The 25,745-nt window shown below is 37.8% G+C and overlaps 1 protein-coding gene across 2 annotated transcripts; it reads right to left on the bottom strand.

Moving 5' to 3' along the window:
• Positions 1-1,470: 1,470 nt before the first annotated feature.
• On the bottom strand, positions 1,471-24,425 carry tmem198a (transmembrane protein 198a). 2 transcript variants are annotated; one of them, XM_042730921.1, is made up of 5 exons: positions 24,111-24,425; positions 8,192-8,477; positions 6,013-6,588; positions 3,617-3,864; positions 1,471-3,498 (listed from the first exon to the last, which is right to left on the bottom strand). In XM_042730921.1, the coding sequence occupies exons 2-5, from the start codon at positions 8,358-8,360 to the stop codon at positions 3,346-3,348; spliced, it is 1,146 nt and encodes a 381-aa protein (XP_042586855.1). In that variant the 5' UTR covers positions 8,361-8,477; positions 24,111-24,425; the 3' UTR covers positions 1,471-3,345. The 2 variants fall into 2 exon arrangements, with proteins under 2 accessions (XP_042586855.1, XP_042586856.1); XM_042730922.1 differs by lacking the exon at positions 24,111-24,425 and adding an exon at positions 21,948-22,655.
• Between the last annotated feature and the right edge of the window lie 1,320 nt (positions 24,426-25,745).

Raw genomic sequence — 25,745 nt, 5'->3', positions numbered from 1 at the left:
AAGGTGAAAGCCGATTCGGCGATCCACAGTGCAAAGTTGATGTATTTCCTCAGCGACCAGCAGCTCCAGGCATGACGAAGCGGATATCGTCTTCTTTTGGAAGGCCAAACAAAGTGGTTTCGCTTTCACGGCGGCAGCAACAACAATACTACAACGAGGGGCCTTCTTTTTTTGCGTGAATATCTGGGCGGCATTATGCAAATCTTCCCACATAGTGAAGTAGATATGTGGGGCGTGTTAGAACGAACTGTTTCAGGGGGCGTGGACAAGTCTCAATTTTTATAAAGAATATCTCTATGGATTTGAGACTTTAGTCTTTGCAACTTCACAGATTTTCTCTATTCACCAAGAGCTTGTAACAAGTTGAAATCGCATCATATGACCCCTTTAAAACGGTCCATGTGACATCAGTGGTTCAGCTGTAATTTTATGAAGCTACAATACTTTGTGTGCAAAGAAAACAAAAAATCTCTTCCATGTCAGTCTTTGACGCACGTTCACGAAAGTATTGGGAGACATGCATGTGCATTCCTCTGCTTGCATACGAAGCACAGCACATCCGGCTCTACGTTCTACACCAACTCCTGCGTCAGCAGCATCACACGCATGCATTGTGGTACTCTTGAGAATGTGCACTGACAAATACCAAACCCAAACTCAAATCCTGACACAGGCCAGGGTTAATAATTTCAAGTATGAAAAGCCCTTTATCTACTAAATTTTATTTTTAGACTACTAATATTTATCTTAAAGGTACTATATACCCTATAAAGGTAAATAAGATACAAATATGTGAGAGTAAAAAAAGGTGCAAATGGTATCTTTTTTTCTAAGAATTTGGTTGTTGGTATTGTTAGTGTTGGATTAAAGATGGGATTCTCCCTCTAACTGAAATGACATGGAATGTCACACAGAGATTGTGGGGCTATTAATACAACAGAGTACAAAACAGGCTGTAATTAGGAGCATATAATCATGCTAAAACTAGCTGATAGTGTCTTCTAATCAAGAGAATCTAGACCACCACAGAAAGCGTATATTCTGAGCATGAACTCATGAATGAAAGAGAAGTGTTACCAGTTCAGCCCCTCAGTCTCAGACTCAGTATATACTCATTATCATACATTCCATACTCAGTATGGATAGTGACCATTGCATAAAAGCAAAGAAATAATTTTCAAGTTAAAACTATCCAACCGCTCATAAGATGCGAGTCAAATAAAGGACAAGTGAGTATTTCTGTATTATGAAAAACCGCAATTGGAGACATCTCGGATAATTTAAAGGAAACCACACAGCTGAAATCACATCTGTAGCTTTTTCCATCAATTTGCAAGTAAAACAATAGGATGACAACAACAATCCATTTTAATGTGATTTTTCATTTTCCTCTGTGTAAATGAATTCTACCCCTGCAGGGATATGCACATTTATTTTCAAAATGGAAAATTATGCTATGCATCACAGAGCTACTTGAGCACGTTTTGTCTTTATTGTTGGCGCATTCCCACCAGTAACTAGTTCACACAATTGAATATGTATTCACCCCGTGCCTCAAAGGCATCTACTGCCACGTTCTTTGCCATCTATCTGCCAACTTCTTTTTTTAAACAGCAGTGTTAAGAGGAAAATGGACACATACTCACATGCACTTGACTTCAGGAGCACAACATTTATGGTTATCAGCACTGTACAAATACATGCTCAAGAATAATCATAATAATAATAATGGTCAACATCAATTTTAATTACATACTGAGTATGTAACTCCACTTGAAGTCTTAATCTAATAAATTAGAAATAAATTATAATTACAAATCACTATCAATGGGACAATTCAAAAGACAGTTCTTCAACACACAGATGTAACCACTGATTAGAAGAAAAAAAATTATAAAATTAATCAAAGCACTAGTAATAATACAGAATTGCATGTAAGCATATTTACATTCAGACAATGTACAAAAATTTACAAGAGAGCCAGTCTGTCATTTTAAAAGACAGTAAACAGAGAGGAATTTAAGCCTTTGAGCCCTTTCACTAGAGTGAGGAAAAGATTAATCTTTGACTCTTCATTGCTCCGACAGCCCTGATAAACACAGACGGGAAACTGGGTGTGAAATCACCCCGCATCCGAACATGAAGGTAAATCAGAAATCAAGACTCAACCCTGCTGCCAATCTACTGCAGACTCACAGTTATGACAAATGCTTTCACACATCCATACACACTCAACACACAAAATACACATACAGACAGTCTATATCTCTCTCTCCCCTTTTCATGCTTTCTTCACACACTGAAATACGCTAAACCTTTTCTGTGAGAAGCCCACCACTGTAAATCTCTTCCACCCTTCTTAGGCATCTTTCTTTAATCCTTTTCAAAACTCTCTCTTGTAGGCAAGGTCAAGGACACTTAAATCACTCACACAAAACCCCTCAGTGTTCACAGTTACATCGTTAGGGCTCTTCTCGATGCCACAGCCCCTGAGATTTAACTGGGAGCCACCCAAACAGTCTCTAGATACTAAGCCATAAACAGAAAAACAACTAAAAACAGATTAAAGTGTACATCTATAGCACAAAAGCAATGGTGGCACTTTCCCCACATGCATTGGCTAACGATAAACGCACATTTCAGTATATGCTTGTGCAATAGGCTCAGACTGAACAGAGATTGTGTTCACCATACACGATTTGACAGATTTTGTGTAGTCCCTGGCACAGAGCAGATAAAGCCATTTGAAACATTATAAAATGTTACACACCTCCCTGCCCGTGCTGTAAACACAATGTTATCTGAAACATCTTTAGAAGGTCAGGAGGATTGAAGTTTGAATCTGTAAAATGGATATACAAATAGTCTGTCTGGCAGAAACCATGCATGCTTTATGACAGTTTAGTCGCATAAAAGCCAAGGCCATATTTGGTCCCGAGTTCAGATTGAACATAATGGATCTTCTTTAAAACTTCTGCTGTGGTAATGAGACCGTTCTTCGGATGGAGTGAAACAGCAGCCTAATTATGGGAAGATGAGCCTCGGAGGACCAGACACACATACCACAACCATCTTCAGCAATATATAATGGAGCTAAATGCAAGAGAACAGAACCATACTGCGGTTACGCATTGTTTCGTAGACATACAATCCATTTGCTGCAACTTCTCTGGCATTAAATAAAAAAATCATGGGAATACAGCAAATGGATTTAGGTATGAAAGTCCCGTCAGCCATTGTGACGGCTGAGGTAATTGCATGCTCTAAGATCTGATCCGGCCACAAAGTTTTCAGTTCTCGGAATGGTTTGTGCAGCGCAATTCCTGTTCATTAAAGGGTACAGGGTCAGCCTCTCACTGCGGGGCCTGTATGGGCTGTTAGGGGCACTTGGGAGCCGTAGTCATAGTCCAAATCTACAACATGTGAGCCGCCAATCAGCCTGCCATGAGAGTAGCCCCTCCTCTCCGTACGTCTGTCACGGAAGTTCTGGATGTAACTCTAAAAGAGAAAGCGAACGTGCAATCAATCTCTGATCAACTGAAAAGATAAGCAAAGGGATTCGCAGATCTGGTTTCAAGATAATGGATTTGCGGCGAGACAGACGACTGATACTTACTGGAGAAAGTACATCTCCATCGAAGCGGCGAATGGTGTTGGGTTTCCGGCGGTGGGTGGGCTCCAGAGGCTGGAGTTTGGGAGGAGGGTTTGGGGGATGAGGGTTGGTCTGAAGGGGGTGGTGGTACTTCTGTTGCTGCGGCGGCTGTTTCTGCGGCTTTTTCTTCTTTTTCTTTTGGCATTCCCTTCTTTCTTCCTTTTGACGAATTCGCATTAACTGCACTCGTCTCTGCTGGTGACTGATAAAGACTTAAAAAAAAAAAAAAACGGATTTAAGAAAGACAGATATTAATGGAAGATATTTTCTTACATGGCTTTAGCACATCAGGTCACCACTGCCAAACAGAGGCGTTATTCTACTCTGTAAAGACACGATGCAGTGTGTACTGGCTGGGTCTCTCAAACAGTGGTCCAAAGCCAAGCTGATAAACAAACCGTTGAGTGTTTTGACACATTCTGCTCTGCGCAGGGCTAAATCGACATTCTGTTCTCTGTCATTATTAAAAACAGACGGATTAATTCTGCCCATTCAGTCGCTCTGTTGTGCCTCAACAGCTTCGTGGACCATCTGTCAGGGAATTCATGTAATGATCTTTCTCTCTCGCTTTCCGCCTCAGAAAACACTCCTCCCACTCTCACCTCTATTCTTCTGCCCCTTCCTCATCGCGGCCCCCTCCCCCATTCCCGCCAAACAAGGGCCCAGCTTGTAGTCATGGCAACCACCCCCAGCGCAGTTCACGCCGCCTGTTCTCCCAGTGCGCACTTTAATTCTGAATATCAGCGCAACGTTTTGTTTAGCCTTGCACCTGACAAGGAAAATTAGAGTACGTATGTGTGCTTTTAAAATAGAACTGCTCAAGGTGCTTCCTTTGTTTTTAACTTCCCACAATTCTGTTCTTATTGTGAGATAAGTATTCTTGTTCTTAGTTATCAGCCATAGACCTTGGTCATATTTAATTTCTGACAGGAGTGAAAACTATTAGGCTGTAAGGGATACAAGTACAGTGCGTGCAAACACGTCGACTGACCAAACGTCTTTCTGAGAAAAAAAAAAAAAAGAGAGAAAACTTTCAGTCAGTAAAAACCATTGTCTATTCCTCACAGCTTTATTTTTTATTTGCATTAAATTCAATATGGTATCTAACACGACTATAGAGGGTTATAGAGAGTGTGACTTCTACCCTTGGAAATTTCATGTTCAGGGTTGCTTTCTACAAGATAGTGATGAAGCAATTTAAAAATCCCCATTCATGGATTTCAGGTCAGGCCCTTCCCATTGATCACTCTGAGACTATGGGAGCTTGTATGCAGGGCACAGCTGAGCCAGTCTGATCTCCACAGGATCTACCACAGGAATTAACTAGGACACCCATAAATAGAAAACCACCAAAAACCTTATCACCTCAAAACACCCAGAATACCCAGGGGGAAGTTTCAGAAAGACACCTTGTTGTAATGAAGTCCACAGAGGGACGTCCTCTTAAAGGAATAGTTCACTCAAAAATATCAGTTCTGTTGTTGCAAACTCCTATGGCTTTCTTTCTGTTGCAGAACACAAAAGAAGATATTTCGAAGAATGTTGTGGATTCTTTTGTCCATATTATGAAAATTAATGTCTGAATCTTTAAAGAACTGAAAGGGGCATACTTAAGTTTTTACTCATTTGAGCTTGAAAGTTTTGGACCCCACTGACATGTACAAAAACATTCTTCAAAATACCTTCTACAAATTAAAAAAAAAAAATCAATCATGCTTAGGCTCACTCAAAAATGAAATTTACTCACCCTCAAGTTGTTCTAACCAAAGTGCACTGCACTCGCATAGAAATTAATACATTTATAATCAAATTCATAAATATTAAACCTTTTTAACATTATTAAAAGTACATACTTAGTGGCTGGTACCATCTTTTCATGGAATAAACTTCAGTTCACATTCTTAACCTCCAGATCTATTCTAAATCAAATTAGACACTTTTAACATTGAATAAAGCACATGATCAGTTCCTGAGATGATCATTGTCATAGTTTGTATACCGCAATGTTGCAGAAATAGAAACCATTTCTAAAATAGAACCCTATGTCACTTGTCGCGGCTGGAACAAAACCTCAGATTAACATGGAAAAGATACCTTTTTGTGTGTCGCTGTGTCACACAAAGTCTGGTTAGGACACAGTGTGTAAACCTGTATGAGTTTTTATCTTCTGTTGAACACAAAATAAACCTTTGGTTACCAACATTCTTCAAACATCTTCTTCTGTGTTCAACGTAATAAAGAAACTCATTCAGGTTTGGAACAACTTGAGGGTGAGTAAATAACAGAATTTTAATTTTGGGTGAACTGTGCCTTTAAGCCACAGCCTTGTCCGTTTCTCAACAATCGCTTGCCAAACTTACCTTCTGTGTGTGAATATCCTTCAGCCGTGACCTTCCACTGAATAAGGACACCCAGCAGCGCCAGCACGGGCCAGACTCCCATGACCACCCATGTGAACCAACACACTGGGCGAGGTGGATCCACCTTCACCCTCTCATAGATATACCGTGTCAAAGCAAAGAGCTCGACAAAATAATCCACAGTCACAGTCACCACAGCAGATCCGAAGACGGCGGTGGAGAGGGTAGTGAAACAGCGCTGCCACTGCAACGTGAGCACAGCAAACAGCATGCCCGAGCCCAGCAGCACACCCAGGGGAAGCCACACTGTCCTCGGGTGATAAAACTCCTCTAGAACTACCAGAGAGGCCAGGGCCACCAGTAAACCCAGGAGAAGTCCAACCATGAAAAGCCCCACGCTGCGGACCAGCATAGTGACCAAACCACACAACGTGCCAATGCCCAGGCCGATGCCCACACTGGCCTCCACACTGAGCTGAGTATCCATGACCCTCTCCTTATAGCAGAGCATGAAGATGACGATGGAACCGAACATCAGACCCGTGAGGAACATTACAGCCTTGAAGCAGCGGTACCCTACAAAAGAAGAAAGGTGGCGAGGGAAGGATAGAGGAGGAGGAGGAGGGGGTGGAAAAGAAAATGATTTTGGAAGAGATGATTATTTTATTAGCAAATGACATCGCAATTAAATATATGTAGATAATGTTGATAAGCTCTGAACATTTGTACTCAATATGGATAAGTCTAACAACCTATCACACAGCAGAAATAAATGGGACAGTCACCTTTTGACCTGCATATAAAAACTCGTGCCAATTTTAAGCTACAGGTGAAAAATTACATTCAAAATACACACTGAAACAATATTCATCGCCAAATTAAAAGCTTGTTTAACTGGGAAAGAAATACTACTATTGTATAATAATTTACTTTTATAATACTTATAATACTTTTATAATACTTTATAATACTTTATGTAATTTACTTCATATTATTCAATTTTTTTAACTAATAATGTACAACCAAGATATTTTTCATGTTTTAATGTATACAGCATACAAGTTCTGTTGTGCAGGACCTTATTTGACAAAAAATAAAATGTTAATTGTTATATTTTCATTTAATTACATTTTAAAAGTATTATATTCAAGTACATTAAAATTCATTCCAAAAAATCTAACTAACATGTGGAATGCATTTCTAACAAAATAAATATCATGATGAATACAGATATTGAATGAAATGGAAAAATAAAAATCACCCAAACTTTGTGTGTGTGTATATATATGTATATTTATATATTTTTTTTATATACACACATATATATATATATATATATATATATATATAAATAAATATGTGTGTGTGTGTGTGTGTGTGTGTGTGTGTTTGTGTGTGTATGTATGTATGTATGTATGTATGTATATGTATAAATAAATATAAAAGAGACAAGAACATTGTTCATTGCTGAGCTTATTTTAAAGGTAATTTCAAAAACAGCTCTAGTTGAAATTCCAGGGATAAACATTTTGTTTGGAAACATGTGAGTGGGATCATCAGAAAGGCCTTGAGTTAAGGTGTTTATGCCATTAATGCCCATTCTGTTGCTACAGTTACTGTACAAAAGTAGCTTTTAAATCAACAGGAGCCTTTCATAATGCATTGTGCTTTTCACTAAGAGGTTATCTGCTTTCACCTGATGCAATATAGAACTATTAATAATGGCCCAAATTGGCAGCAGAAGGGCAGGAAGAATAAATAGCATGTTTTAACATTTTAATGTAGTCACACTGGGGCCAGAATGCCACAGAGAGAAGCTGCTGTTTGTCACAGCTGAGATAGCCTCGATCCTCCCTCTCTCTCTCTCTCTCTCTCATAGCAAGTAATGGGCAGTGAAAGCAAATTTCACAGTCAAGTGAAAGTGATAAAGCTTATCTAACAGAGATGGACATAGATTTGTCACCCTTGTCTGGTTGTCACATTCAGATGGTTATTAGGTGAATTAAATTTGGCCATAAACAACCACAGCTGAAACAATGTTTGTGATAATGAGACAAAAACATAACCCACGCATTCAGGTCATGCCAGAATTTGGGCTTGTTCTTACGTAAATCTACATTTCTCCAAACCAGACACATTTCAGTTTTCTAAATATAATTATTCATCCTTCATAACCTACCAAAGAAGCAGTAGATGATGCCAAACAGGCAACACATGGAGCAGACGACAGACGGGACCACCTCATAGCGCCGTTCAATGTCCTCATCACAGCTGAACAGACGCTCTGGACTCCCATCCTGAGATGGTGGGGAGAGCTTAAAGGCCAGAATCTGGGCAGTGGACGTCATGCTGTCAGTGTGTATTAGAGAGTGTTACGTATCTTCACGGGAGCCGATGAAACAGGGAGAGTGGGGTCATGTGGAAGGTAGAGGGTGCAGAGAAGGTTCCCATCCACTACAATTTACCTGTTCAAAGAGATGAGAAGAAGATACGCAGATATTAACTCATGAGCATCAGACACGGTTTGACTCTACCTGTCAAAATAAACATGTTATAGCCAGATCACATTTCCATCAGACAGATTAAAGCCAAGCTGCTGTCTGACTCTATTAAACTCTTAGGTCAAGTCATATTTTCTCTTCATTTAGTCTTATAATCTTTTCACTCTTCAAAATATATAGTGGCATTACCTAAAAACTTTAAATGTGTGATGTTAGTAACATAGCGATAAATAACCTTTAAAGGGTTAGTTCACTAACTCTTTGGGGAAGTCGTGGCCTAGTGGTTAGAGAGTTTGACTGGTTGTGGGTTCGAGTCTCAGGCCGGCAATACCACGACTGAGGTGCCCTTGAGCAAGGCACCGAACCCCCAACTGCTCCCCGGGCGCCGCAACATAAATGGCTGCCCACTGCTCCGGGTGTGTGTTCACTGATGTGTGTGTGCACTTTGGATGGGTTAAATGCAGAGCACAAATTCTGAGTATGCCACCATACTTGGCTGTATGTCACGACACATCACTTTCACTTTTTCTTTTTTACTTTCACTCAAAAACGAATATTCTGTCATTAATTACTCACCTTTATGTCGTTCCAAACCCGTAAGACCTTCGTTCATCTTCGGAGCACAAATTAAGATATTTTTAATGAAATATGAAAGCTGACACGTTCAGATATGTAAAAACATCGTTAAAACAGTCCATGTGACATCAGTGGTTCAACTGTAATTTTATGAAACTATGAGAATACTTTTTGTATGCAAAGAAAACAAAAAAAAAAACTTCATTCAACAATTTCTTCTCTTCTGTGCCAGTCATTAACGCACGTTCACGACATGAGCCTTGTCCTTGAACCATGAAACATGTTCTTACTACCTTTCTGGAAATTGAAGGTGTCAGTTACATTGCTGTCTATGGAGAGTCAGAAAGCTCTCGGCTTTCCTCAAAAAATATCTTAATTTGTGCTCTGAAGATGAACGAAAGTCATACGGGTTTGAACCCGTGAGGGTGAGTAATTAATGGCAGAATTTTTATTTTGGGGTGAACTATCCCTCTAACGTCAACAACACTCGGTCACAGAAAAGCCCTCAAAGGATTAGTCAAACTGCTTTAGTAAACATAATAAACATTTATAAGTATTATAATTCTGATTTAAAACCGAACAGTTCTGTGGTGTGATTTGTGTAATGCGTGGTTGTCAGCAGTGCTTTACCTGTTTTTAAGTGCATCACACTGAGCATATCTGCCTTATTGAAAAGCGAATATTTGTAAGTGTGTGTACTTCAAAGAAGCATAGTGAGTATTTGTTAATGCACAAGCCCAAAGGACAGAACAGAAAATCAATAATGTTAAGCAAAATATATATATATTTTTTTAAACATCCAAACATAAAAGACTACATCTCTTTGTTAGTGAGGGATTTTGCTTGCTTTAGAAAAATATACCACAACAAAAGCCTCAATCACACCACAAATGGTCCACTGCACAATATGACTGAAGGGGGAAAACTGCTCCATTAATTTATATGTTGGTTACCTCTGCTATTCAGACATGAGGCATTATTTTATATCAATTTATTTGAAAACATAACTGTTTTTCATAGGATTCCAGTAGGGTTTAGTGCCATTTGGGAAGGTAATGTAATGCCTGACTTCTGAATCGCAAAGGTTGATTTATATGTTGGTTACCTCTAGAATTCAGGAAACATTTGCGATTTAGACATCAGGCATTATACTGCCATTCCAAAATACAACAAGCTATATTGGAAAGATATAAAAAAATTATATATATATTTTTGAATAAAATGAATAATGTTGATGGAAAAATTACAAATATCCTCTCTGCTACACTCAGAGGAATGCCTAATCTCTCTCTATTCGGGCTTTGATTTGGCCTGAAATGACATTATCCAACTTAAAAATCTGTTGAAAGCAAGGAGCAAAAAATTAAGCCTCCATTAAGCTCCCACATAAGCCTATATCCAACTTTGACTTGGGACCCTGTCTGGGGTATTCATTAGTCTAATTCAAACTAAAATATCTCAAAAACCTGACATACACTTTAACTTGCCCTTTGGCGTTTACTGTAAAATTGACACCAACAAATACGCTTCATGAATGAACAGAGACAAAAATGTTTTCATCAGTGTCTAAAAAACTGAACTGAAAAACCAGGCAGAGCTTTTAATACATCAATATAAAAGCACCATTTCCAGCAACACCACTTCTATTTATTTACTTCATGACACATCTTTCAGAACAATATAGCTCTTCAGCTCTGTGACAGAATTCTAGGGGTAACCTCAATTGGCAATAAGGCTAGACATTATTATTGGAAGCCTCTTGTGTTATGAAAGATTCTCCAGTGCAAATTAATGTTTTCTTGCCGCAAGAAATGTTATAGAAAATAAAGCCTTCAGCCTATATAACTGTGATAACAATACCTCACTTCCTGTCTGTTGTCATAACAACAGTGTAATTCTGGGATGCTACAAGTTATACACCATTTGGCTGAGATGAGGAGAGTGACCTGCCACCATGGCAACAGCCTGAGAACCAATCAATGTTTTAGCCTGCCTTGCAGTTTTTTTTTCCAGTGCTGGAGAGTTTTCTCTCCTCCTTAAGCAAACCCCTCCTCTTCTGCACCCAATACATGAAATAACAACTTGGCCCACTTGGGAAAGCCTGGGAAAGAGAGAAAGATACAAAGAATAAACCAAGAAAAAAAAATGTGATCAGGAGAAAAAATAAACTGTAGTTTTGATTTGGAATATGGTAGCGGGTTTGTGCTGGTCCAAACTGGTCCATGCTGGGCACTGGCTGGTCCAAGCTAGAGAGTTTGGACCTGAAACAAACCAGATGGTTTTTTGAACATGCTGACTGGTCAACCATCCAATGATCAGCTTGGACCAACTAAAGGCCAGGCCCAGGACCACTTAAAGGAATAGTTCACCAAAAAAGTAAACATGACAGTCCAAACAACCAGCAAAAAACATCACAATAATCCACAACTTATTCATTTCAAGGAACTCTGGTCAATCATTTTTGTCTGATGGGGTGAAAAACTGTGTGAAACAAATCCATCGTTAAGGTGTTTTAACTGTAAAGTGTTGCTTCTGTCCAAAACACCAGTCCATCAATATTAACGCTTCTTCAATAAAAAAAAAGTTCATCCCCTGTTGTCTTCATCAAAACGCACCAACACATTTGTTTAAAACTGTTTTGGACTATGCTGCTTTATCTGTGCATATTTCTCTCTTGATTCAGATGAGACAATTTTTGCCTGGAGAAAGCAATAGTACGGACAGGAGCTGGAAGCAACTTAAAGTTAAAAGCATTATGATGGATTTATTTATTAAAAATAGGGGTGCATGATAAATATCGGCTGATAATTAATGCGCATTTAAAGCTGGTTCTCTAATCAGCGGTAAATTCCATCAGGTGCGTAATTTCACATACAGTAGAGCAGCTGTTACTACACAGAGCCGTTGTTAACTGACAAGCTGCGCAAATCCACGTTCATTATCAGCATGGATTTGCACAGCTTGTGTTTTGAATTTACCGCTGATTAGAGAACTGGCTTTACTGATGAGATGCGCATTAATTATCGTGCACCCCTAATTAAAAACACTTATTTTTACTTCACAACATATTAATTGATGGACTGGAGATATTTGGGTTACTTGTGGATTATTGTGATGTTTTTATTATCAGTTTAGACTCTCATTCTGACGGCACCCATTCACTGCGGAGGATCCATTGGTGAGCGAGTGATGTAATTCTAAATTTCTCTAAATCTGTTCCAAAAAAAAAAAAACCTTGTCTACATCTTAAATCACCTGAGGGTGATCATTTTTGGGTGACCTATTCCTTTACTAACCAAATTGGATCTCCTGGAAACCAGCAATCATATTCCAAAGCTACCAGCTTAAACTGGAACAGAGAAAAACATAGATATATATGAGAAGTGAAAGAGAGAGATCGTTTTATTAAGCCATGTTTGCCTTCATCCATGTATGAGTAAACTTGTAGCAGTAACAGTTCAAACAGGCTCATGCTACAACAAGAAAAAGAAATCGATCCGGACCAACACTCCACAACAACTCTCAGCACTCAGGCGAAAAATTCATCAATTGGATGGAGAGACAGAATGAGATAACATTACATGAAATTTCACCAGTGGAATGGCCTGGGAAAAAAACTTTCAGGTTTTACTCTCCATCTCCATGCAAAGCGCATTATTCAACGCCAGCTGTCTCTAAGGAAAAGAAGCGGTCTTCAACCTCTTTTCAACCACTAAATCAATCTCTTTCTATCTTCTGATGGTACCTTCGGAACGTCCCAGAGCACTTCAGATCATGGGCAACGAGTCCTTGTCTGCCTCAGGTGTAGATGTCAGTCATGATGTAGAACAAAAGGCTCTATTGAGCTTGCGACTTCACATGAATATTTAAGAGACAGCTGATAGGCCCGCAGAGAAAATGTCAGCAGAATGAAGCTCGACCCATGTATGCACGTGTATATTTTATGCACGTGTATATGTATGTGTCCTGCGCATTAGATGGAAAATGGCAGATCAATGTAAACAGCTGTCCAGCTGAACAAAAACAGACAATGTGATGGGCTTGAGAACAGCCTCTGGAGACTGTCTGGAACTAGAAGCCTTGCTTGAGAGCACAAAGAATGAAAAACACTGAATAGTAGCACAGTTCTGTTCCACAATCAGCCCCATGTGTGTGCATCTAGGTTAACTGCTACAGCAGTCACTAGGCACCTGGTGGTCCTGAACATGCATCATGCCCCCTATGTCTGCTATAATGTGGGACACTGGATGCACAATTCACAGATGACAGAATCAGGTAAACACCCATCTAGCTGGAAAGAAACCAGCATAATGCCTCTATATATTGTGTATTGTATTGCATAGAAAGGAGAAAACATGCGGTACTGTCATGAAGACTGACAAGGAAGAGAAGAAATTGTTGAATAAAGTCGTTATTTTTTTCTTTGCACACAGAAAGTATTCTCGTAGCTTCATAAAATTATGGTTGAACCACAGAAGTCACATGGACTATTTTAATGATGTCCTTACTATCTTTCTGTGTCTTAAATGTGTCCGTTACATTCCTGTCTATGGAGGGTCAGAAAGCTCTCGGATTTAATCAAAAATATTTGTGTTCCAAAGATGAGTCTTACAGGCTTAAAACGACATGAAGGTGAGTAATTAATGACAGAATTTTCGTTTTTTGGTGAACTATCCCTTTAAGAACAATCCCTTATTTAAAACTGCTACTCTCTTATTTAAAGGATAGTTCACCTACAAATGACAACAATATAGTCATCTATACAAAACAAAAAAGACCAAAAATTCAATACATTCTTTCTTCTGTAGAACTCTATTCTTCTACAATTTCCCTAACAACTCCAGTCAGAAATCTTGGTATAATCTTTGATGACCAGCTGACCTTCAAAGACCACACTTGATCTTGCAGGTTTGCATTGCACAACATCAGAAAGATCAGGCCCTTTCTATCGGAGGATGCTGCACAACTTCTTGTCCAGGCCCTTGTCATTTCTAGACTGGACTACTGCAATGCTCTTGTGGCTGGACTTCCATCATGCACAATCAAACCTTTACAAATGATTCAGAATGCACCCCTGACAACCCAAACGCTCACAAACAAAACAGCCCATGTTACACCTCTGTTTATCTCCTTGCACTGGCTACCGGTTGCGGCTCGCATCAAGTCCAAGACATTGATGCTTGCATATAGAACAACCACAGGCTCAGCGACCGCCTATTTCCACTCACTATTACGATTCTAAATCCCCTCTAGAAGTCTGAGATCCGCTAGTAAGCAACGCTTCGTGGTACCTTCACAGAGAGGCTCAAAATCACTTTCCAGAACATTCTCGTTCACCATTCCTGGCTGGTGGAATGATCTTCCCACCCCTATCCGGAATGCGGAATCCCTGACAATTTTCAAGCGACAGCTGAAAACTCATCTTCATCATAAAAATTTTTTTTTCTTTCTAGCTTGTACTGATTTGAACAATGTCTAAAACTTGGTATTACAAGCACTTCCTGTGTCTGTTTGCCTCTTTTAAGAAGAATCGGTTTATGTATCCCCCAATTGTAAGTCGCTTTGGAAAAAAGCGTCTGCAAAATGACTAAATTTAAACATATGAAGGTATTTTGTGCAATGGTGTGTTTTTTGTCCACACATTTGAAGTAAACAGTCTAAACATTCAACTAGGTTAGGTTAGGTTACTAGCATTCTTAAAAATATATTTTGTTGTACTGTCAGTCAAACTATTTTAAAATGACATGAAGGTGAGTAAATGATGACCGAATTCGGTTTTGGTGAAATCTCTCTCTAAGAAGGGTCTTAACCATTGGATAAACAATGTTAATGAGCGTTTATTCACCATTTTGTCTTCCCAAATGTTAATGTATTTATTTATTCAGTGCAACACATATTTTTAAAAATGTTTCAGGTGTTTTTGTCCATAAAAAAGTCAATGATACCCAAAACTGCAAAAGCTCCCCCTGATAAACAGATAGTGTGAAATGAATCCATATCACTAGACTTGCACATTCCAAGTTTTCTAAAATAATTATCTTTTTGTATAAACATTCTGCTACAATAAAAATATCTCCTTTGTGCTCAACAGGAGGATGAAAATCAAAAATCATATGAGTTTGGGACAACATGAGGGCGAGTAAATGATTTTCATTTTAGGGTGAACCTGTACAACAGCCCCAAGCCATTTGAGAGAATGATTTTGGTGACTGGATAAATAATATTTCTGTCCTGGTAATGTACATTTCCATGTAAAATAAATTCAATGAATAGCATTTACTTAATGTTGTGGGTCTGCTGTCAGATTCAGTAAAATTGATTCTGCCCCACTCTTGAATAACAGCCACTTTACAAAACATTACACTGTGACAAGATTACAAAACAATTTGTGCTGAAATGTGTGACATGTAAAATGGACTGAAATTAAGAATCATGTTTAAAACAAACTGGAAGGACAATTTTATCGTAAGCTATATACTAACTGGAACAATAGTATGTATTTATGTATTTAGACAGGACTGAATCTATTCTACTTCCTCTTAATTACTTCAACATGACAAGCAGTCAAGCTCCTGAACGGCAAGCAGATGCTGTTAATGTGTTAATGAATTCATCAGTAAGCTCTGTTTTTGTAGATTTAATAAATGGTCTCTTTGGATGTTGTGAAAGTTATGTTTCCTTTCACTTCAACAGATCAAGGAAAATCGAATTATGCTTTATATGACCACTTTTAAGTCATTCTAAGGTCAATTCTAATAATATTTACTGTGTTGGTTTTAGGAGAAAATCTGCAGAATGGTTTTCAACATGGCAAAATGTTTGAAAGAGGGCTGAAAGTGCACGCTCTTAATGGTAGCGTACAACATCATAAAATTAGCCTAAATATTTCATAAATCAAGCAGCAAGGAATGTGTAGAACTCCATGAATGAGCGCTTTTAAACTCACACAACTCTCCATTTCAATCCCACTATGAGCTGCATGACCGGTTCGAGAGCTACAGAAGGAAATCCTTCTGCAAATACAGTAAATGCTGAATCCCAACACCCCATTCATTAGCTCCCTGCAGAGCACTTGCAGGTGTGGAAGGCAGCATCTGACAGGTAAATGTACTGCTCCTGCTCCCTCAACAACCACTTACTCGTCTGGAACGAGAGCAAGAGAGCAAATACCAGCCAAGGCTTTGGGCAATGGAGATAAAGGAGCAGGAGCAGTACAACCTACTAAACTGTCCGTTTCTTATTCCGCTACAGTCACCATTGTGGAGGTCTCCCTGGCAATGGTTGCCAGGTTAAAGGGACAGACGGTGGTTGTGTAAAGAAATGTGAGCGTCTGAACGGAGGGGTGGGTAAGCCTGCAAGGGAATAAAAGAAAGGAAGGTGTGACGGTGTGTGACAGAGTGAGACAAAGAGAACGGTCACGTATAAGGGTATGTGCGTTTGTGTGTTTGAAAGAGAAAGAAAAGAGTGTGTGTGGTTGGACTGAGTGATTTAGCGGACATGGCGATGGCCCTGCTAAACCTCGTTAATCTTGTTGAGAGCTTCTGCTCCAAATTCCATTAGCACTGGACTGCTTTCTCCTTCTGCTGACCTGAATGATATTAGCAATGTGATGGGTGTTTGTATGCTATGTGTACATGGTCATGTGCAAACCAATGTGTGTGTCTTTCAGTCTGGGATTCTACAGTTTTATCCACTGGCCGTCGGCTCTAAACAATGACTAACCCTACAGCAGCCTCACTGTGCGTTACCATTCTGAGTCAGACGTGAGAGAGAACGAACGTGGAGACAGCACAGCAGCCAGTCAGCTCTGAAAACATCATGACTACACACACAAAACACAGACAGCATAGATTCTTCAATCTATGACAAATTGCTTAAAGAGATAGTTGGCCCAAAAATGAAAATTCTTTCATCATGCTGTTCTATTTTTGAGGGGGCACAAGTAAGTGGGGGGGGGGGGGGGCTCTCATGCTTGTCATGTGACACACAGCAGCCACAATACCACTGACTGTATAACTGATATAGGCTTTTGTCCCTACTGAAAAATATATAAAAGCTTTCCACTACAAATACCATCACTAACATTACAAACCATCAACTTTTAACCATTAAAACCATTAAAAAGGGGTTTTCTGGAGTGTGTTTTGGGACATATTCCATTAGGATTTATTGGTTTTAACAAGCCACCAATAAAAGGCAATCAGCTACCAGAAGACACCAACAGTGTTCATTACAGTTTACAGTCCCATTATAAACAGTAAAACCATTGCAAATTTTGTAATGGGGTCTATTGTTTTTTTTTCAGCAGGGATTAATAATTTTTTATTTTTATTCAAAATATCCCCAAAGTATATCATGAAATATCTCGATTCTCAAATATGTGTAAGTAAATGCACTTTGCAACCTTTATAGATTATGTTAGTTGATCTATAATTTGCGATGGGCAAAGTAGCCTAATAGTGTAATCTATTAACTCTGCATAAAAATCCATCTTTTTACTTAGTTACTAATTAGCCTAATAACACTTTTATTGTACAAAAAGAGAGCAAAGAACGTTTACATTATCAAAGAACATTTTCACTTCAGTCCAGCGAGTTCAAGCACTCTCAAAAAACCCCATTATAATCTCTAAAGCTGTTTACAGTGTGAAATTAATATCTTACTTACATTCATGCATCTTCACTTTGTTGTTTCTGATGAGAGAATTAGCAAGAGAATTTAGTCAGCCTCTGAATGGTCCTTGCATTCATAAACTCAACAGAATCGTGAGTGATTGGTTATAATGCGCAGTGCTTTAAAAACGTGTGTGTCTCTGGCTGAGTGGCTCTGTGCCAGCCAGCAAATGCAGATTTGAATTAAGCAGCTAGCTGGTAAATACATACATACACACATACACAAAAACACACACACAAACATACATATACTTTTTCTTACACAAGCACACACACACACACGTATAAATAAATATATATATACACATACATACATATATATATATATATATATATATATATATATATATATATATATAATACATATACACACACATACCCACATAGTTTACAGGACAAACTGCACATTTCACCCAAAATTGTCTGGTGCGATATGTTTCCAAATTTAGGGGGCCAAAGGGGGGGAATCTATTCTGCCATGACCAAACACATTAACATTGCCATGTACATTACCACGACAGAAATATTATTTATCCAGTCACCAAAATCATTCTCTCAAATGGCTTGGGTCTACAGAGCATTTGCAGCTTATATGGACCTGCAAAAGCTCAAATGTGCTTGCTGGACATACAAGAACCAAAGAGGTTTGTACTTCCATTTACAATGCGGAATGTGCTCTGATCAATGCTTATATAAATAAAAGGCTAAATAAACAGTGATCTTGTCTCTTCAGAAGACTTGGATATAACCACTTGATTCACAATTGGTTTATGACATCGTTCTGAATTCTGAAGAATTAAGGTTTTGGTGTAATGGACTTTGAATGGAGGATCAGTAATTTACCAGGTTTCATTAAAATATCTTCATTTGTGTTTCAAAGGTGCACAAAAGTATAATGGATTTAGAATTACATGAGGGTAAGTAATTGATTAAAGAACGTTTATTTTTGGGTGAACAATCCCTTTAATGGTGCTTTTTTTTTTACTTTTTTGGAAGTTGATAGCAGATGGTTCTTATGAACTCTCAAAGAACAGTAAAAAAAGCTTCATGCCTTCAAATTTCATTCCTTCACATTTTCGCTCTAGTGAAAACAATAACAGCATATAGGTTTGGAACAACATCAGGGAGAGTGAATAATTATCAAATTTAAAACTACATGTGTGATTTAAGTTAGTGATTATGAGTGCAATCCTCATTAGCAACATATTCAGCACCTCAGAGCCAATCCAGTTGACTTCAGATTAGAAATGGCCTACTCAATTGCACTAAACATCAGTCCTGTACGGCTCGAAATGCTACAGAGCAGAACACACCAATCTAACATTTTTTTAAGGAAAAAAAAAAAAGTACATTGCATCAGCATGGGGGCAGGCAGAGCACTCAGTGCTCTTGGCACACAGTCGAACTGCGAGGCCCCTGGGTGAACCCCTCCAAACTCATTCCACTTTCACAGACAGGACAAAGGAAAGGAAAAAGAAAAAAAAAAAAAGAGTCTGAGGTTTGTGATAAAAGATAGTGACTTCAAAGAATACACAGCAAGAAAAGTCCAAGAAAAAACAACAAAAGCAGTGGCATTTCACACTTCTGATCTGGTAATTCATCATCATCTGCTGTTCATTATTTTCATTGTTTCATTAGTGGCCCATTTACCTCTGATTGCTCTTGATTGTGCTGTGGGTGGATCAGTAATCAATGGGCCCCAGTCACAATCAGTCGTTAGCATGTAAATCTGAGCAAACAAATGAAGTGAGCACATAACGTAATTATGTCCGAGCCTCTGCTTCACATTACATTTGTCTCAATACACATGTGGTGCAAGAATATTCTTATGCACACACAAATACAAACCGAACAAGCTTACAAAAGGGCTGGGTGACCTCTGCCATCGACTTTGTTTCCAAATCAAATGCTTTGGTGATTTTCCCAGGCTGCTCTCAGGGATGATACAGAGCATCTATTGAGCTATTCTTGGCCTGGCTAGGAACAGAGTCTCTGACAGTCCACTGGAGCAGAAGTGGATAGAGTAAAGAAAGGCCTGAGGGAAGAGGGGGTGCTATCCGGCATGTACAGGAAGAACAAAATCAGGAAAACAGGAAAAAAGAGTAAAGAAAGCAGGCACAGGCAGATAAAGAACTATTTACTGAGAGATATATGGAGGAAATACATTAAGTGCATCATTCTCCCCCGCAGTCAGAGAAAAAAAAAAAAAAAAAAGTAAAAATCACACTAAGAGCAAAGAACAGCCCCATTTGTGAGTTAAGATCATGCGCTTTTCACAGAATCCCACTTATGAAGACCTCTGAGCTTTTGAGGCTGAAATTTAAGGCAATGTCACAGATGGGCATAATAATTAGAAGAAATCAATTGGGAAAATGAAATTTATTCAGAAAAATTGGAGGCATGTTCAAGTTACCATGAAATTAAAATTGACAGATTTTTTATGGAAGGACAGTGGGAGTGTTTATTATACATAATTTGTCCGTGAACATCAATATTTTATTTAACCTAAAATTTCATTAAATGTTTTGCCCCACATAAAACTCAGCATTTAAATATGATCTTACTAAAAATAAAAAGATATTTATGTGCATTTTATGCAAGTAGTCTGCTATATGTTATAAAATTCATTTACGTTACAATCTATAAGAAATTTCTTTACTTTTTGGCCATACAAATATCAGCACATTTTGCTCTGTTTGGACCTCTGAATAAACTGAGGTGTTTTCCTCCTCGAATAGAAGCCCTTTATTCTCCTATATCACACTTTATGAGCCATAAAAGCCTGATGTATCAATATGATACTCAACAACGATCCAATAATAGAATCAGCTGGCAAAATCAAGTCCCACAGTACATTTTTCTACTTCAAGAAGCACGATATACGTCACAATAGGGAAGAAAAGACGATCGCAATACCCTTTTCATGTCGACATTAATGATACCATGCGCCAGGAGCAGGAATTAGCCTCTTTTGTCACTATTTTATTCTAGCTTTTAATCGCATCTCCCGATTTAACCAACACCAAAACCAAATCCAGCAACATCTTCGAGATATAAATACCCATTTCACTTCTTTGAACTGATGCCTTGAAGTCCTCTGGTGATTTTCACTGGGGATGAGACTGAGAGATGAAGATCTAAATAGGCTTTTCTCAGATTAAAGTGTCCATCCTCAGCCAAGTCCAACATGACGACTACAAATCAACACCGGAGTCTAAAAGCAAACATTAGCGTAAGCGTCATCTGTTGCTTAAACCATCTTCTGACCCATTAAGAAGCTTTAAATTTGGCTCAAGCTGATAAATGAAGTTTTCAGAAATCCATCCATCATAAATGCAGCTGATAATAAAATGACTCCAGGTAAAGCTCATACAAAAATAATTTATTTTTCCACTTGAGAGAACATCGTGAAGCCAAAGAAAGAAAGACACTCAGCTCTCACATCCACAGCTAAGAACACAGGGTGGTAATTTAAACCATAAATCTCAATGGCATGGCAGGGGATCAGTAGATAGATGTACAATATTCACTGGGGAATATTTTGCCTGGCTCTTATATCATTACATGACTCACCAAACATCTGCTCTAATGTATCATATTATGGAGTACAAGCTTAGATAGAGACATTCAAAGTCTTTTAAAAGCCAAGGACGAACAAAAGATGAGTGATGTGCCTATGAGACAATTCTAATCTCCCAGTATTCTTGCCCACGCACAAAGACGTGTTGCTCGCAGAAAACTGATCGGAGACAAATGCGAAATAGGGATAGAAAGCAAATTCAGCAGCAGATCGGTGCAAGAACAGATCAAACAAAAGAGACGGCAAATGTAATGTAAAATTGTCACAAAAAGGATTACAGATAAACTGCACAAAATTTCTGTCCTCTTGTGAATAGTATAAAAAAGATTGAATTCTCTGCATTAAAAAGTTACTGCAACGCATATCTGAAAAGCATTTTTCAGCAAATGTAGTAGCCTATGAATTAAACAGCATAAATTTCTCTCTTCAAAGAAATATATTTTTTATTCAATAATAAATGCATAGAAGAGAGACTGATTTAGAATGCTTTAGAAAATGAATTGAACACTTATGGTTTCATTGTTTAATATGGCCAGCTTCAGAAAGTGTCTTAAGAGCAGCAGTGAAATGGATTTATCATCTACTTTCTCCTGCTCTCCCACTCACCTCTCTACGTGTCTTTTTCCGTTCTCCCCGCTCTGGCCTATTATCAAGCATTCTTCTCCCTGCAATGTCCAAATTCATTCATTCTTTGCAACACATCATCTCATTCTTTCTCACTATCTCTCTTTCGGGCTTCATCTTCCACTCTCCCACAAATCAAAGACAGAAATGTTTGGTGTGCTGCAGCCTCACTCAATTAGACAAGGATCTCTGAGGGGCAATGCTGCTTCCTTCATCCACCTATTATTACATAATAGTCATCACTATGGAAAACAGCACTTGGCTTTCATACAACTTCATGCTTTTCACATTGTCTCCTCCCCACCCATTATTTTAACATCCCTTCATGTGTTGGGGCAATGTTGCACAGATGAGGACATTTCTTGTTGTGACAACTTTTTTTGAACAATATTTTCCTTACATAATCATGCGTTCTTGTTTGTGGAAAAAAGCTTTGTTTTTCATAAATGTTTCATAATGGACAGGTGGTTGGACAATGAAAAGCCTTCTAATACATCAATTATCTATGGCACATTAGGGGTGTTTAGCAAATCATCAATAAAAGCTTTTAGAAAGTCTTCACGTTTTTTTTTTTATCTCAGTAAAAGCAATGTTCGTCATCAAAAAATAGATAATGTTTATATTATATTCAATTGATAATGCAAAGCCCCACTCTGCTCAAACAGGAAATCTGCCACTAAATAAATAACCTAATAAAGATTAAAAAAAAAAAAAAAAAATGTTATATATTTCCATCCAAGGGTCTGAAACATTAAAGAGGTAAACAGAATGTTTTTAGTTAATTGTATTTAAGTCTTTTAAACATGCCCTTTGAATTTGTATTTCACGAGATCGCCTACCCATTCAGTCCTGATGGTTAATGGTAAACAAATTTAGCTTGTTGTCCTTAATGGAGGCTCGAACCCGAGTTCAACCCTCCATTATGGTACTACTTAGAGCGAGAAAAACTGAAATAGAGGAGGAGCTGGGGAGGTGGAGGGATGCTGGAAGAATTGACACTGGGACCATGCAATAAGAGCTGCTTATATAGGCTTGTAATGATGATTGACAGGACTGAATGATTAGGCTTCTCCCGAACCTACATTTAGAAATTCATTTAATTTGGATTAATGTGAATTCAGACCTATTTTCTTATGATTTAAATTATTGAAATAATCAAACTTTAATTAATCAGTCAAATCTTCAAATGAACACTCCAGGGGCTTCTTTAGGCCATTTTGACACCCTTAAATAATTATACCTTACAGACAAGCAACACAAACAAAAGAAAAAAAAATCTATATATATATATATATATATAAATATTAAAATATTATATATATATATATATATATATATATATATATATATATATATATATATATATATATATATATATAAAATTTAATATAATGTAATGTTTGTGAATCGTAATCCAGAAATATTTTATTGGTAAAGTGTGGGTACAGGATTACAACAGTGACGACATAAAAAAAAAAAAAAAAAAAAAAAAAAAAAAAAAAAAAAAAAAACACAATAAGAAAGTTCTGTCGTGAGGAACACGTGACTCTTCCACACAGCAATCGAGCACAAGAACAATCCCGCTTGTTTTCACGGCGGATACCTTAATTGTAAGTGTTGGTGAAAAAAACGTTTCTACACAATCAAGCACTATAGTAGTGCATATTGTGATAGCAGCTTGTTGCTGCTCCCAGGACACAGTACTCAGCTGTTATGCACACTATTGGACAAAAACAAACAACATACAGCACAATGTATACAGCGCGAGAAACAAAAGGACACACACACACACACAATGGGCTGGACAATGGCTCAACGACGAGTCCGCTGCCAAAAACTGTTATCACGTATAGATATAAATGGCGAAGAAATCTTCGAGACAATACTCCTAAAAGCTCTTTTGTCTTGTGATACTAAATGTTAACATCGTAATTCAGCCCACCGCGAACGCTTTGTGGACAAAGGACTGAACAAACCCTCCAACATAACGTTAACCTCCCTGTGTTTAGTAGCTAATATCAGTAAAACATCTTGAATTATTTTTCTCGATATCTTAAGGTTTGAAAACTTCTTTGGTTACAAAAACAGCGCAAAAAATAAATAAATATCTGAACCATGAAGGACAGTGAAAAACACAGAACTCACCGCTGTGACAGCTCGCGATCAGGGGTTTAAACTGCTTACACGAAGCGCTAATAACTCATTTCAGCATCCTCTGTGGCGAAGGCTTTTTTTCCATTCCGAAGCATTCAGAATCCGATCTAATAATACATCTGGCTCGATTCTAAGCCTGTAGTAAAGAGTGTTTCATATAATTTGTTCAAAGAAGTCCAGATGCTTTCAAACTGGTTTGGTATCATCATATGCATGCATTTTTTGGTATCCCTCCGTTTTCCTTTCTTTCTATTGTATATCTGATGGCACTCAGTGTTTTCATTTTGATTCACATGCTTCGTGTCTTTGGAGTGTACCATTCACTTAAGAGTGGGGGGGGGGGTGCACAATGGGGGCCTCAGTGAATGAAGCTGAAGCATTTTGCACCCCATTCAGTATTAGTTTAATCAAATTGTCCACTCATATAAGCATATTCTTCAAATTTTGGATGTTTAAAAAGTAAATGCAGCCACAAAACTTGTAACGTAACAGAGTCATTCTATATTTAGGGGTATATAGCTACATTTCACGTCAGCTAAAGAGTCAGAAAATCGGTATTCTTTTTTGATAAATAAATTAGGTGGTTGAATAATAGATCCCCTTAAAGTGCTAAATTAATCGTTTGGCAAGTTTAAGCTCTAATGACTTTTTAAATATGTTAATGAAAATTAACATTTGATGCATTGTTTTGTCAACCCTGTTATGGACAAATGTTGTGTCAAATGAAACATGAATGAAGTCCCACATGTTGAAATACACATTTGTTTGACAGTTTTTGAGTTGTTGAGGTTATCTGTCTAACTTATCTGTCTGAAGGATGATACTTTTCTTTAACATAAATCCACAGTATGTTGAATTTAGTCTCCAGAGATATCCCCATCTTTTTTTTTTCTGGCGGATTAGTTCACATTTAAAAGATGTATAACATAAAAACCACAAATAACACAGTTGACGAAGTAACACAGTTGACAGGTAAGAATGAACTTAGTATCCATAAAGCATTTTAAACAAACTCATGATAATAATATTTTATATATTATAGCGTTAATATATATATATATATATATATATATATATATATATATATATATATATATATTAAAAAATTAAATGAAGTTTTATAATGCATCAGTGACACTTCAAGTTGTAAGGACTTACACAATAACATCATGACACTTTATCAGTCATGACTAAGCAGAAATAGATATATGCCAAATCTATAATATTATATAGATTATTATGTCAATCATGAGGAATTATGAATGCTTTTTAACCCTTGACAAATGTGAATATAATGTGTATATAATATTATGGATACGGAGTTCATAGAAAGTGTGGCCGTTAAGTTTATCCATTGTTTTCCATGGTTTTAGGCAATTTCTATGTTTTTTCTGTGTAATGACAAAGGTTTGTAAGTATTTATTTTTATCAGCAACACTCAGTGGGAGCATAAACTGACACTGAATTGCCAACATTGTCAACCGTGTTAATCCTTGTCAACTGTGTTACAGCTGATGGGTAACAGTTGACATTTCAGCCAGTTTAGGGTCTTGTGCAAACTGCTGACCTCGGAATAGTTAGTACATGAGCTTGATTAACTTTTGTTTTTATATTCTTTCTCTACAT

This window comes from Cyprinus carpio, chromosome B9, assembly GCF_018340385.1.
Source record: "Cyprinus carpio isolate SPL01 chromosome B9, ASM1834038v1, whole genome shotgun sequence".
Classification (NCBI taxonomy): domain Eukaryota; kingdom Metazoa; phylum Chordata; class Actinopteri; order Cypriniformes; family Cyprinidae; genus Cyprinus; species Cyprinus carpio.
The sequence above is the reverse complement of the archived record's forward strand: the minus strand, read 5'-3'. Positions and strand labels throughout refer to the sequence as shown.

What these genes read in the sequence shown, in the direction of transcription:
- tmem198a (XM_042730921.1), bottom strand. Translation starts at nt 8,360, where the DNA reads ATGACGTCCACTGCCCAGATTCTGGCCTTTAAGCTCTCCCCACCATCT. An exon ending in CATCATCTACTGCTTCTTTG is followed by an intron (nt 6,589 to 8,191) that starts GTAGGTTATGAA and finishes CTTCTTTTGTAG; the next exon opens with GGTACCGCTGCTTCAAGGCT. An exon ending in ATGGAGATGTACTTTCTCCA is followed by an intron (nt 3,499 to 3,616) that starts GTAAGTATCAGT and finishes TTTCTCTTTTAG; the next exon opens with AGTTACATCCAGAACTTCCG.